The 14694-nt window shown below is 50.9% G+C and overlaps 1 protein-coding gene across 13 annotated transcripts in view; it reads left to right on the top strand.

Annotated features, from left to right (window-relative positions):
- Positions 1 to 12132, top strand: part of LOC149750485 (uncharacterized) — a 32546-nt gene extending 20414 nt beyond the window's left edge. For 11 of the 13 annotated variants that reach the window (XR_016392715.1, XR_016392714.1, XR_016392720.1 and 8 more), the window contains 2 exons: positions 7581 to 7679; positions 8678 to 12132. Coding sequence is in view for 1 of the 13 variants with exons in the window: in XM_089909091.1 (XP_089765217.1) it covers positions 6168 to 6199; positions 7581 to 7679; positions 8678 to 8784; positions 8982 to 8989 (246 nt within the window). In the remaining 12 variants the exon portion in view is untranslated. Of the gene's footprint in view, positions 1 to 5356; positions 5750 to 5937; positions 6200 to 7580; positions 7680 to 8677 lie in introns of those variants that run through there. The other 2 variants (XM_089909091.1, XM_089909080.1) reach the window with 2 other exon arrangements.
- Positions 12133 to 14694: the final 2562 nt, after the last annotated feature.

Raw genomic sequence — 14694 nt, 5'->3', positions numbered from 1 at the left:
GTGAACACGTGTGTGCATGGAGCCCAGAGACAGGCATCAGAGCTCTTGGTCTCAGCATGCAGGCCAAGGAAAGGGAAACTGACCTTTGTCAGGGCCCCCTTTTGCTTATTTAATTTCATGCTCAGAACAACCATATGCAGTAGGTGTTACTTCCCTTTTATGGTTAAAGAACTGTGATTGTTCAGTGACTTAACCAAGGTCACACACTTGGTAGGTGGCACTACTGAGATTTAAATTCAGGCACTTCTGAGTCCAAAGCCTGTACTTTTTCTTCATCCTCTTAGGCTGAAGCCAGACATTTTTGGGAGCTAAGACCTTCAGAGGATAGGCAAATGATGTGACCCAGAGTGAAAGGCCAGATACCCAGGGGACTCTGCTGTCACAGGGAGGGCTGCATTACATCCCTTTTGAGGGAGGCAGGGCAGGGGCAGATACCCTTTAGTATCCGTGGATAGGCAGGCAAATACATTCCTTCTACAAATATGTCTTCAGCCTCTGCTGTATATATGCCAGGCACTGTGCTAGGTGCTAGGGATGCAGAATTCAACAAAACCAAGTTTATGCTCTTATGGAGTGTATATTCTAACGTGGGGAGAGATCATTAATAATAATAAATAGAATTTAAAAATAAAGTAGACATATATGGAAAAGAAGGACACTCCTACATAAGAAGAGGCATCCAGATGTTGGTCAAGGAGGGAATCTGAGAGACAGAAGGACCTCGGCCACCTGGGGAAGCCATATTGATTGAGCCTCCAAAGAGAACTGATACACAGACTAACCCCTCTCTTTTCCTAACAGCTGGGAAAATCCATCCAAGGTCCACAGAGCTCACAGGAACTTGGAGTGAGTCAGGAATCAAGGTGGCCGTAGCCTGTAGTTTGGTCACCAGCAGACTAGGATTTTCTCCATTAGCCGTGGCTGCTCCTGACCTTCCGTCTCCCACCGTCACCAGGCGCCAGCTGGCATCTCCACCTCAGCCTGGTCACCGTGGCCACCTCTGGTCCACGCAGCACAGGGGGCCACTTGGGTTCAGTCTTTGCTGAGTCACTGGTAAAACATATGTCTGCAGGAGGCAGACTTCAGCTGAGCCTCTCCTGCCAGAACACGTGGTTGCGAGATTTCGCAGTAGGGAAGGGACAGGCAGAGGCTGAGGGAGGGGAGTCCCCTTGTATCAGATGCTTGGACGAGCTCTGTGTCTTGAGAGGTCGGTGACTGGGGACGGGGTAGGGGACATTTCCTGTGTGCAACCTCTGGGCTCAGGACTTGTTTACATAGTAGGAGTGCAGTGGCTGCTGGGCCCAGGGTGAGTCGGGCCACGAGATTCTCCCTCTTCGGTGCCATGGTCCTTGCCGCCTGGCCCACCCTGACCATGGACACTGCCACCTGCTGCCAGGGGGCCGTGTGGGTCTTGGTGGCGTGTGGTTGTGGGGGCCCAGGGAGCCTGTAGATGAGTCACCAGGCCTGGGTTCTGGCTCCCTTGGTAAAAACTCACTCACCCCCTTCACCTCTTTGGGCCTCGGTTTCATTATCTGTAAAATGAGAGGGTTGAATCAGAATCTTTTTGGAGGTTCCTGCCAACTCCCATATGGGGAGTCCCTGGATGTTCATGGAGGTATTTCTTAGCCCGAAACTCAGGATCTGCATCACAAGAGAGGGGTGGGACCTTGAAGACCCGTCTGAGAGCAGCTGTAATCGTGTTTTCTGAAGGGACACTGTCGGCATGAATTAGGGCGGGTGGGTGGAGACAGTTTTTGAAAGACCTTCAAAAGCAAGTGCGAAGGGTGAAGATTGCACGAAGGTGGCTGATGAGGACCCTCCAGGTGACCAAGGACGTGGACTCTGGCTCCCACCAAGAGGCTTGTCGAGATGGGCCATGTGGGAGCTGCTGGGGGCTTGCTGTGCTGCAGGGGGTGACTTGACATGCCGTGCCCCAGGAAAGATGTGCCATCCTTGCTGGCCCTAAGTCTTGGAGAGAAAATAGGACTGCAGGGCCCTTGTGTCCTGTGCATTCCCTGAGACTTATCCTCAGGGTCTGTGCCCCTTCGCTGTCAGGAAGTTTCCCTTTATATTTAGCCTTCTTTTCTCATGTGGTTGTTTAAGCCCTTCTATTTAAAAAAAAAAACGATAAAAAGACGAGAAAAGAAAACAAAAACAGAAATATCTCAGAGCTACCAGTTCCATTTTGGCTTTTTAGTCTTGAGTCATTCTTTAAAAGACAGCAAAAATGAAACACATACAGCAAAAACCCAGGGTCCCAGGCCCTTCCGGGCTTTTGTGCAAAGCCAGGCTGTGGCCAGGAGTGGCCAGGTCCTGGCCTCACTTCTCTTCTCCATGGCAGCCTCAGTCCCTGACGTCCACCATGTTTCCTGGGCTGCGTGGGTAGGAGCCCTGAGGCGGAGGCACACATTGTGCAACCCGCTAGACAGAATGCAGAGCATTAAAAATAACTGCATTTCTCCAAGATGCTGTCTGCTTGCCACTCTGCAGGACACTTACCTGGGATTCGTAACTCTGAGCCCAGCCTCCCCAGCTCCCAGGAGGGTGGTGTGAAGAGGGATTTGGGCTAGGATGCAGGCAGGAGAGGAATTGACTAGTAACCATTGTCTCACATGTGCCGTGTGATGTTTCACAGTTCTTTTCACGTTTGCGAGCTCTTTTGGCCTCACACAGCCCTGTGAGGGCAAGTGGGTGGTATTAGCCCTGTAGTTGATGACACTGAACCAGAGAGAATCCTGCCAGGGTCTAACTGCTTGTATCTGCTTAATTTGGGACACCCACCCAGGCCCCTGACTCTGGTTGTCATTTCCTCAGGTTCTGGTTGTGGGACCCATGGAGCGGGGCAGGGATCGGGGTGGGTCTTGGGCAGTTGGCTTGATCTCTCTAGGTTTGGGGTCGCTTCTCTATATATTGAAGGGGCAGGAAACCTCAGAATATCTGGGTTCTCCCGTTCTCCATTCTTTCAGCTTCTTGGAGCTCTTGTGAAGACTGGCTTGCACTCCTTGGCTGGGAAGCCAGCCATGCGTCATGTGTTTCTGGTGAGGCTTCTTACATTTGGAAGCTTCTGGAATATGCAGTGCTTCAGACAGTTCTGACATGTCTGTAATGGCATTTCCTGTGTGTGCCTGTGGTCATGCTTCAGCTAAGTAGCTCTCTTAGAAATGAGGCCTCACTGTGGGGTCTTTGAGATTTTCCCATCGGATTTATAAGGTACACACGGAGCTTTGCCCAGGATGCACACTGTGTGTACGTTACCTGTTTGTTAGCTACTTTTAGTGTACAGCACCTGCTGGAAGAATTGGCTGAGGTACAATGGTAAAGTAAGATACTGGAAACGCTGGCTTCAGCTCGGATTGTTTGAATCACTATTGACTTGAAGAAGTAGCCCTTTCCCACGGAGAAGGTGGTCAGAGAATTCTTGGTGTCAGTGTTTTCTGAACATTGAGCACAGCCCTCACCCTTTAGAAGGGTGCTGAGGCAGAGTGAGAGCTGCGCATCTTCTTGGCCATGAGACCCCTCTGTGTGATCTTCATTCAAATAGCCCACAACCTCTTTGAAGGGGAAAGAAGTGTTAATTTACAACACATTTAGCCACGGTGGCTTAGGCTTTATCCCGGGGTGTTCCCTGAAGAAGGATTGGGATTGGACGTTTGTCCATTTGTATCCCCTGAATGCAGCCTCGGCTTGTAGAGAAACCCCGTGACGGGGAAGCTACCGGGGGATTGTTTCGGTGGATGCAGGCTTCAGTAACTTTACCTATGAAGATTTGTCATGTCAGACCCTGTTTGCCTGGAGGTTGGGAAAGAGGATGGCTGAACCTGTAGCAGGGAGGGTGGCTTAGGCTAGACTTTGGGAAGGACTGTGGCATCCCCTTTGCTGAGGGTTCCCAAGGAAAGATGAGGCTTCTTTATCTGAGAGGGGGAGACTGGAGGTCCTGGACAGGGGCCTTTGGGCCTGAGTCTGTGAACTCTGAGGCCACCCCAGAACAGCATGAGTGTGGGTGTCAGGATCCAGCGCAGGCTTTATCTTTCCTTTCTGCCTCTGAGGCACGCCTGAGCCTGGGGCGGGGTCGGGGGGTTGGGGGGGATGGACACATGAGCATTGTTTCTCCTTGCAGAGAGAACTCCTGCCACTGACTGTATAGGACTGATAATATTGGAAAATAAAAAAGGGAGAAAGGCACGTTGCCCCTTATCCCTGGCAGGAAAGAGCCCTGAGCTGCTCTAATCCTGATTTGTATCACTCCCCCCGCTCCCCCCCACCCAGTTCCTCCTAGCCCTAGGGATCTTTGATAGGCATCAGAGACGTGAAGGAGCACGCGCACGCGCGTGCGTGTGCGTGTGCGTGTGCGTGTGCGTGTGCGTGTGTGTGTGTGTGAAAGAGAGAGAGGGGTGCATGAGGCAGGGCCATGCATAGTTGTTGGAGAAAGGCAGGAGATGGAAGAGGAATATCTCAGGGCAGGTCCACAGCTCTGGGACCACCAGCATTGCCTGCTGTTCTAAAGGCACGGGTGTGTGTTGAAGTGAGCATACTACTTAGAGGTGACCAAAGTCCAGAGTCAACCAGTTAATGTCTAAATGAGGGTTGTATTGAATACGGAGAATCATGTATCCTTTTGTATTGTTAGTGCCTGCAGATTTAGCATCGAAAGGCCTGCCAGGTTAGGAACCTTTCACTGGTTCCCCCTCTTTATAAGATCATGCTTATTTTATATCAGCTTTTTATCTCCCTTCTTTTCTGTTTCTCACCCTCACTCACTCCTTAGGTATACGGGAATATTTGTCCACGCGTTAGTGTTACCGCTTCCTTGGGGTCCAGTTCTTCCGGTGTCCCTGACATCATAGAATGTATTACTTTTATTTCACATGTGAACGCGGCACAGGCTCACTGCAGAGATGAACCGTTTCTGAAATGGGGCAGCTCCCCATCTGGTCCTGGAGAAGGTCATCCAAAGCCCTGAGGAGATGGGAATCCAGGGTCTCCTTGCCAGGACCAGCTCAGACCCATGTCGTGCTTCCTATCTGGGGTGGGAGTTGCTCAGGCATGAATCCCCCACCCCTCAGCCCTATTAGCTGTTTCTTCGTTTCAGCTTGAACCCTGAGTAGTGGCCTGGAAAGTCTGAGACCACATGTCACCTTGCTAGGTGAGGAGGGGGCAGAGAGAGAAGAGAGCGACAGGGACAGAGAGGAAGGGAACGTGGGCTCCTGGCCACTGGCCTCTCTCCAAGACAGGTGAAGTCTGTGTTCAGAAAGGAACTCATTTAATCTTTTGGCCCTAATAGCAGTTATTTGTGTTTTCTCTCCCTCTCTCTTTTTCCTCCCTCTCCCTAACCTCCCCCCCCCCCCGCCCCCGCCAGCCCGCCTCCAAAAGAATTTAATCTGCTGGACAACAAACAATACTGTTATAAAACTTTGAAAACAAGAGGGCGCGGCCTCCCTGACAAGGAGAAGGGCATGCCGGGTAATGGGCGAGGGAGCCTGCCAGGCCCGAGATGGAGCCAGGCAAGAGCCCAGTTGGCTGGGCACCTGGGTGCCCGCCCCTGCCCAGCCCACCAGCCGTGCCATCCCCAGTCCAGAGGGGAAGGAACCGAAACAAAAGTGGGGGCAGCGGAGCTCTTGAAAAGGGGAAGTTGTACGTGTTCCCCTCTCCGATCTGATGGGAATGCACTAGACTGTGAAACTACCCCCTCCTCCCCCTCCTCTTCTTCCCTCCCTCCTCCCCCTCCTCCTCCTCCTTCCTCCCCCTCGCTCCCTCCTCTCCCTCCTCTCTCCCTCCTCCCCCTCCTCCTCCTCCCTTCTCCTCCCTCCTCCCCCTCCTCCTCCTCCCTCCCTCCTCCCCCTCCTCCTCCTCCCTCCCTCCTCCTCCTCCCTCCCTCCTCCTCCTCCCTCCCTCCTCCCCCCTCCTCCCTCCTCCCCCCCTCCTCCTCTCTCCCTCCCCTCCCTCCTCTTCCTGCCTCCTCCCACTACTCACTGTTCCAGGTCCTGAGACTGGCAGACAGAGGTCCTGATAACAGAATGAGGCTGGCATAGCCGTGAAGGTACAGCCACCAGCCTGGCCAGCTGCAGGGGAAGCAGGAGAGAAAGGTGCTCCAAGCTGGCTTTGGACTCCAGATCTACCCTCTGTCTGCCCAGCCTCCCGCCCCCCACCTAGGGAAGTGGAACCAGGTCATGGGCATGACCCGGTCCATGTGCTCTGCCAGGTGTGTGCCCAGGTACTGGGTAGAACCGCCACTCGGAGGTTAGTGGGTACGCCCCGGGCTTCCTGGTGCCTGCCGGGGCTGTGCTCCTGGGAGGATGTCTGACTTGGGGAGATGCTCTGCTCTCCTTCCAGGAGGAGTGGGGGCAGTACTGCAGAGGCTGGGCACGCCTCTGGAAAGGTTCCTGGGGACAGAAACGTGCGTCACCCAGCGGGAGGGCACGCGGTCCTCTGAATGGGGCTCCTGGCGGCATACTGTGCCCGCTAGTCACTCCTGGCGGCTGCAGGAGGAGGTGACCCAGCTCCTTCTTGGGAGGTGGGGAAGCTGGGCTCTGGGTGTCTCTCCCCCAACCTCCAGAGTTAGATTTCACCTGAGCCTGAAGTTTCACTTCTGAGTCCATCTTCACTGGGTCAAGTAGATGATTTGGGAATGACAAGGGAGCAGTGTTGGTGGTTTTTCTTCAGATCTGCGTTGGCTTGGACCTGTGAACTGTGGTGGGCATTGCGTGTGTGTAATAGACCAAAGGCACACTTACTTTTCTTCTTGTGGAAAGCACCAGCTTCCCTGAAAGCAGTTCAGGGCTGTGCCCATCCTCTGCCCAGACTAAGTCACTCTCTGGGAAACAGGGAGGCGTCCTTGATCCCATCTTCACGCCACCCCTCCTCCTCCCCTTCACTGCCCACTGTCTCGTGCTACCCCCCAGGCCCCATGGCATCCCCAGGGCAGGATAGCCATGTGCATCCTCCCGGCCAGCCAGTCATCCCGATTAGGGCCTCCAGTGCCCTGTCCTGAGTCTGGGAGGTTGGGAGATTTCCAGACCCAAGTGGTGTTGAGGAAGGGACAGAGGCCTAGGAACATAGGCCTCCATACCCCTGCCCCAAGAGAAACCAGAGCTACTGATGCTGGGCCCACACAAGCTGAGAACGTGGTGATTTTTTTTTACCTCAGGGGTCATCTGGGGGGGTTTAGTGGGTCTGGAGTATGTCATCCCACCTTGGGATCTAGGGCCTGTGAAGTGTGGTGGTTCCTGGATGCTGAGTCCTCATGGAAGCCAAGCTGCCAGAGAGAGAGAGGAAGAGAGAGAGAGCCAGTTCCACGTTCCCCTCCTCCGCGGCCCCCTGTATATATACCTTTCATTTTATCACCCTTTTCTCTGATTCATTAACCACAGCTAGTTGGCAACAGGTCCCACCCTGACAGCTTAAGACAAAATGTCCAGGACACTGGGCCAGGGCTAGAGTCGAGAGTGACAGGAAGCTGGGCTGGGCCTCTCTGTTCAGACGTACAATGGTCTGGGACTAACTCAAGGGCAGACTGTTCCCCTTTTTCAAAAGGGCCTTTTCTAGGCCCCTGTCTCACCAACATGACTCTTCCTCACTCCCAGGAGCCCTGAAACCAGCATTCCCAGCGGCAGGAAGATGGATGATCTGGGCTCCACTTCCGGTGCTCCTCCCCCACTCTGGCTGGAACTTGCGTCAGTCATGTAAGTAGCTGTGACTCAGCACCCAGCTGGGTTGGGAGGGAGGGAGAAGCTGCTGCCTCGCAGGAACCTTCCCAAGCGTTCTGGATTTGAACACGCTGTGGTAGCGCGGAACAAGCCAGCAGCATTTGGTTCCTGGAGGCAAATATCTGTTTGTTCCGTGGGTTTGCTTACGGATTTCATAAACAAGGATTCCTCTCCTTCCTGTTTTCCTCCCGTATTATTTTTTGGGCACCGTGCTGGGCATAGGATTTTTAGCACTTTAAATGACACAGCATCATTTATAGAATGCAGTAGAAGCTCTCTTTGCAATCTCCAGGCTATTCTTTAAGCAACGGCCCCCATGAATTGTATTTAACACTCAGATGTTTTTGTTTGGCCTGTGCAGAGTTTCTGTTTCTTTTTTTTTTTTCAGCTGTATCGGATTCTGCATGCCTTTAGACTAAACACGGCCCCTCCGGGTCCCCACACTTCTGCTGCACACTGTCTCTGCTTCTCTGTCTTAAGTTTCCTGCCTGACCCCTCCATACATTTGAATGTGCAGTGACCAGTCTGCACCAGCCCCTCTGTTTTCGGATGAACGTTCCGAGGCCTATTCCAGGAAAGTGCAGGCCCCAGTTCTCAGAGCCTGGCCGAGCAGGAATTAAAGCCACTGTGTTCTGATTCACTGTATGGTGACCTTTCCTCCACCCTCGGGTCCCTGCCCAGGCAGAGGAGTTTCGTAGGCACGAGGGGGTGGAAAAACCTCCAACTAGAATGTGGGCACAGACTGGACTGGTGCGGCATTGTGGCCCCCAAACCCTCTTCCTGTGCTGTGGCACCTCCCAGGGCTGACATACCCACTCCTCAGGGGCTGATTCTCCTTCCCGACAGCCCTCTAAGCCCTTCTCCACTGGTCAGCTTGCGTGGGGCCGCTAGGCTGAGGTGGGAGGATCCAGCGTCCCGCCTTTGATGACACAGCCCTTAGCAGGCTGGGGTCTTACCAGGCTGCCTTCTTCCAGATCAAGGAGGCCCTCGGGTTGGGTGCCAGGGAGAGCAAGCTGCTTCCAGCCGCATGAAATCACCTGGCTACTTGCAACTAGGGGACAAAATCAGCATCTGGCTTCAGGTAAGTGAGTCATTCACTGCTCGGCCGACTTCAAGAGAGAAGCCTGGTTCTGTTGGGAGGTCTGAGACCTCAGCAGACCCTTTTATCTGGTGGGATTGGAAGGGCGAAAGGTTTGGATACTAAGATGACTTTTACCCCTCTACTCTTAGAGTGTTTGCAGCAATGCATTGCTAATGATTTCTTGTCTCTTCTTCCAGAGAACTGAGAGTATTTTAGAACTCGAGAGTTGGAGCCCAAACTCAGGTTCATGTCCCTTAGTTCCCTCGGTGACATTGCTCCTCTGCTATGTGCATCCCCTCCTCTGCACTCAGAGCTGACGCTTCCTGGGTAGCAGGAGAGACATGGATTAATCACCCTCACGACTAGATGACCTGAGTGTGTTCTGAAGGACGGGAGCATGATGGTGTGAGAGGGGAGCTTAACCCAAAGCCAGGCTAGACTGGGGAGCTTTCCTGCGGACGGGGTGGCCCAGCTGAGACCTGAAGGAGGGCTTACTTGGCGGGGAGGGCAGTGACTGACGGTTGGTAGTTATGAGAGAGTAGATGCAGATTGTTCCAGAAAGAAGGAATAGCCTATGCAGAGGCCTTCTGATGGAGAAAGAGGCAGTCTGGATCTCACCGAAGGACTCCTGTGACGACACCTTAGGAACGGGTTTGTGGAGAGTGGCAGTTGGAAGTTACAAAGGAAGACGAGTTTGGCTGAAGTACAGAGCAGCAAAGCTGAGAATTAGCGAGTGTAGGTCTCCAAACCCCACGTTTTATAGGGTTCGTATTCTACGGGAATGACTATCATTAACGCTCAGTCGTGACCTAAAAGCCTTAGATTCACCCCCCCGCCCCCCCGCGCACTGGCCTCCCCTCCGCTGTTGACTGCAGGTGTCCTTACTTAGAGCCCTGGCAGGCAGTACTGATCCCCAGCCCTGGCTCTCCCACCTGTGGCCGAGGCCACGCAGAGCCCCACGGGCTGCAGAGCCTAGTGCTGCTGTCAGGATCGCTCAGGCGTCCAGCACAGGTACTGCGGGGCAGTTCATCCCCAGCGTCTTCCCCTCCCACAGCCGCGCAGTGGAGACCACAGAGGCACCAGGGTGCTGGAGAACAAAGCAAGTATCGAAGCACCGGCTCCTTGCAGAACCAGGCGTGCTCTCATCTCCACCCAAGTTTAACATGTACAGTCAGTAATAGCCCCCCCATCTATGCAGAAATATTGCCTAGGACTACCCTCACCCTCAATCTTCCTCATAATTAAGTTCAAGAACAGAATGAGACGGTAGTCCAGCTACAGAACAGGAGGCAGTGGGCAGAAGAGTAGGAGCACAGACTTTGGAGTCAGACCTGGAATCGACACCATTCACTAGTCATGGGACTATGGACAAGTTTTTGAACCACACTGAGGATCAGTTTCTTCTCCTGCCAAAAAGGGAATACTACCTACTCCGCAAGACTGTTGTGAGAATTCAAGAGCACAGCTTGGTGTTCAAATTTTATTTCCTTCTCTTCCCTAGAGCAGCACGTGATGTTATGTCCAGGAGGCGTAAAAAATAGAAGGGTTTATCTAGAGTCCTGAAGAATTGGTAGGGAACCGGAGAGATACAGATTCTTCTTTCTCCTGGTTATGGTATCAGAGGAAATACAGACATATTTTCTTAGCTTCAAACAACCAAAAAAGATGGTGCAATTAGGAGATGGGAAATCTAATTTGAACACCATTTGCAAACCTAATTTTCAGGCAGAATTTGAAAACAACACAGAACAAAACTCCATTCTTTTATTAGAGGATTATCTACTTAGTACAATTATAAGACACTAATCTTTTTGTGTCACAGTAGAGAATAAATAAGATTGGCAATTAACGGGGTCATATTTGAATGTCCTGACCGCTCACCTATGGCTGGGAAGGCGGAGCCCCTGATCTACGTGACTAGGACACATGGAAGAGTTGCCCTGGCTCAGGTGAAACCCACCTTTGTATAGTGTCTAGAGCCTCACAGGCAGAAAGGGTGCTTGTTTCCTGATGACGTGAGATAATATCGGAAAATGCTTTGCACACTGTGAAATAGTTTACAAAGCAGGGCAATACTAATGTACATATTAACCCAGTTTAGTAACAGCTTTGGCTATTTTATTTCGTCATATATATAATAATATGTAGGGACTGGTTATGGAATTAAATAACTTAGAATTCATGAGTTTTGTATTGCGATTGTCTGTGTAAATTATCAGCTTTGACTTTCATGTTCTTTGAGCATCACTTTGTAACTCTTCTCTGTGCCTTTCTAATGGATCCATATATCATGTCCCGTCACAAGTGAAACTGCAAGAAGACACCTCTGCTCGGGGCAGAGGCTGGGCCTTCCGATCGCATCTCCCTTCTTTCTTCAGTGAGATCCTCTTCTTCTGGAAGCTGGTTTCACATGGTGGCTTAGATTTTTCCATCTTTGTATCTAGCACCATTTGAAATCAGTGTTTTAGGAGTAAGAATTGCAGCACAGCAAAAGGCCAACCGCAGAGGAGCTGCTGCTCGTGGGATCAGCTTCCCTCCTCCTGCCACCTGAGCCGGTTCAAGAAAAGGAAGAACTTGAGAATCAAAGTACACTCTTGAGTGTGTTGGGTTGTGGAAGGGGACAGTGCAGGGATGGGGTTGTGTTCAATAGAAACTCAGAGGCTTGAGCAGAGCCAGAGGTTGTGATTGTCTTTCTGTTGACAGGGAGCGGCAACCCCTAGCAGTAGCCTGTTGGTAAGGCCTTTGAGCACATGCTTGGGCAATGCTGGGTTGGGTACTTGATTGCAATAGGCAAGGGGAGGGGTGTGGACCAGAAGGACTATCTCATCACATCAGCACTGTCCACCTGCTCCTAGATGCCGTGAAACATTCAGCTGCAGTTGCCGAGCAGCTGAAATCAGACTCGCCACCTGCACTGTCAAGGTGCCGGACCCCACCGAGCACCACTGGACCCATCTCTTACACAGGCTGACCGATTTCTCCTGGTGTTCAGAGTCTGTTTTTGTCTAGCACCATTTGAAATCGGTTATGATGTAGGGGGAAAAGCAGCAGCCTCGAGGCCTGATGCCAAGTCTGGTCAGCAACAGCCTGGGGCTTCCTGGAAGATGGATGCGCAGAGAGAGGGGGAGGAAGGTTATGCTTTTTCCTGCTAGCTTCTTTAACTACATCTACCATACTTTATGCACGGGTAATAGAGCAGTTAATGGATTTTTAGAAGCAAATCACTAAAATTTATCTGATGTCCTCGGTTTGCTGAAATGTGGTAGTGATGTAAACTATAAATTGGTTGCTGTTGAATTATCTTTCTGTCATGCGTCCTGACCTTAATAAATGCTTTACTGTGTACAATTTATCATGTCTTCGTTTTCTGTCTTTTATTTTTCGTTCCTAATTGTATGATGATGAGTGGGGTCCTGAAAAGTTCATTTGCTGTGCAGACCTTACCTACTTCGTAAAGAACTTGAAGTCGGTTACAGCAGACAGATATTAAAAATGTAGCCTATGAAGACAGGAATGAAATTCTATGAGCCAAGAAATAAAATGAGAAAAAAGGATTACAGAAGAGAGACACGTTGCAGACCTGGGCTGAAGGATGCTGCTTATTGAATGGGAAACTGACCTCGGTTCCCAGTGGGCTGCAGCCCTGGAGCCTCTGCAGTCAGTGTTCCCTCAGAAACATTGGCATACCTGAGCCTGTACTCACATGGCCCGTGGAGGAGCACCGATGAATTCAGCTGCATTATAAGAGATGCAGGAGTATTGCTACTTTTGGTTCTTTGTTTCTATCAACCTTTGTAGACAGAGTGCGCCAGTTCTGTAAAGGTATTCAGCGATGAGCCAGACTTGATTTCACAGGGGATTCTTCAGGTAGGAGGGCTGTTTCCCCCTGATTGACCATTTTGCACAGGAGATGCAAGGCCAGCCCTGACCTACCTGCAGGACTTTCGTTTCACGCCAGTGGTTCTCCATAAGCGGTGGCATCTCAACCACCTGGGAAGCCTTTCTAAGTCCACCTCCTGCCAGTCTTCCCCCAGCTGGCTGCCCTGCCCAGTCGGGTGGAGGTGGGACAGGTGAAGCATCTGTTGGGAAAACTTCCAGGTGAATGGGATGCATCCTTTCACTGCAGCTGCAGTGCTGTTTCAGGCTGTTGACTGGCGAATTCATGTTTTAATCCCCAGGATGCGGTGGCGGGACCAGTTAAGACCCTGAATTGTTTTATTCACTTCTTTGCTGAGGTAGCTACAGTAGACCTATGGGCATAACAGCTTTGGGTCAGTTGTAACAAACTGAACAACTTTTGATTCACCTACTGTGTCCCTAGCTCCAGCCTAGGTATCACCAATAAAGCAAGTAACTCATGGATTCTGCCAGCAGGTTGCTGTGATTCCAGTCCCCAAATAAGAAAGTGCCAAAAGATGGAGTTTAGCATCAAAGCACAAAAACAATGACTTGAGACATCTTTTACATAAAAGTACTTCCTGGTGCTCCCATGAATACTTAAATAGTGCTCATGGCTGAGTCATGAGATGCACAATGCACACCCCAAGTAATTAACATGCCCCTCATTTAGGATTATTTTGCTTTATTCATCTGGAGGCTGACAGGTCTTTACCTAAAGTTGGCATTCCAGGGTGGTCTTTCTTTAGAAATTGCTAAGCAGAATGTTTCTTTTGGAGACATCTTGAGTCTGGTTTTTGAGGCCTTGCTTTCCACCCAGATATAGAAAATGCTTTGTCGGGCATGGAGCTCTCTTCCCTGAGTTTTGCTACACATTTACTGTAAGCGTGTCAGTGGAGAGCGAGTTGGACTGAAGTCACCTCCAGCCTCATGCAAGTTGTACTGGCAAAGAATTCCCGCCTGTGGAACCAAGTGCTGGTGAATCTTAGTAACTATGAGACAAGTCTTTTTCCAGCTTAGGGTAAACAATGTGTTAAATCTCTAACCTGGTAAGTCTTCATGTAAGATGTTGGCTCAGCCCTGCACTTTGAGAAGCTGGTATATAGTTTCACGGAGTTGCCTAGCAGACTGGTGTGTCTACATTTGAGGGCAGCTTAAGAGTTTTCCTTGAACACAAGGAAAGCTATGTTTTGTGTTTATTCTAATGTGATACCGCTCCACCCACCTTCTGATTGCATTCACCCAAGGAGCCATTAGAACAGTGATTTTCAGATCCCACCCCTATAGGTTCTGGTTATACTGCTGTAGAAATGGGGTCTGGACATGTGTTTTCTGAAAGTTTCCCAGGGGATTCCACTGTGCAGTCAGGGTTGAGAGCGCCTCCTCTGGGTCTTGCTTCTACACAAAATGTGACCTGAGGACTCATGGTGTCGGTGTGTTAGTTTCTTGTGGCCACTTTCACAAGTTACAACAAACTTGGTGTCGTAGTCTCTTCGGGCTGCTGTAACGAAACACTACAGACAAGGCAGCTTATAAAGAACAGATTTACTTCTCATGGTTTGGAGGCTGGGAAGGCCAAGATCGAGGTGCTGGCAGATTCAGTGCCTGGTGAGAGCCAGCTCTCTGGTTTTGTAGACAGTGCCATGTAACTTCCTGGGGCAGGGGGGTGAAGGGATTTGGGGTCTCTTTTTGTCAGGACACTAATCTCATTCATGAAGGCTTCATGACCTAATCACTTCCCAGTGGCCCCACCTCCTAATACGGTCACCTTCGGGTTAGGGTTTTAAGGTAGGAATTTTGGTGGGACACAAACATTTACACAATAACTTGTCTAAAACAACACACCTGTATTCTTTTAGTTCAGGAGGTCAGAATCAGAAATTAAGTTATAGGCAGGGCCACACTCCCTCCGGATGCACTGTCAGAGAATCAGTTTCCTTGCCTTTTCCAGTTTCCAGAGCTGCATTCTCTGTCTTCTGGCCCCTTCTTCCATTCTCAAAGCCAGCACCATAG

Source organism: Delphinapterus leucas, chromosome 1, assembly GCF_059928025.1.
Source record: "Delphinapterus leucas isolate spDelLeu-1000000601 "Yukka" chromosome 1, BTC_Dleu_Yukka2, whole genome shotgun sequence".
Classification (NCBI taxonomy): Eukaryota; Metazoa; Chordata; class Mammalia; order Artiodactyla; family Monodontidae; genus Delphinapterus; species Delphinapterus leucas.
The sequence above is the reverse complement of the archived record's forward strand: the minus strand, read 5'-3'. Positions and strand labels throughout refer to the sequence as shown.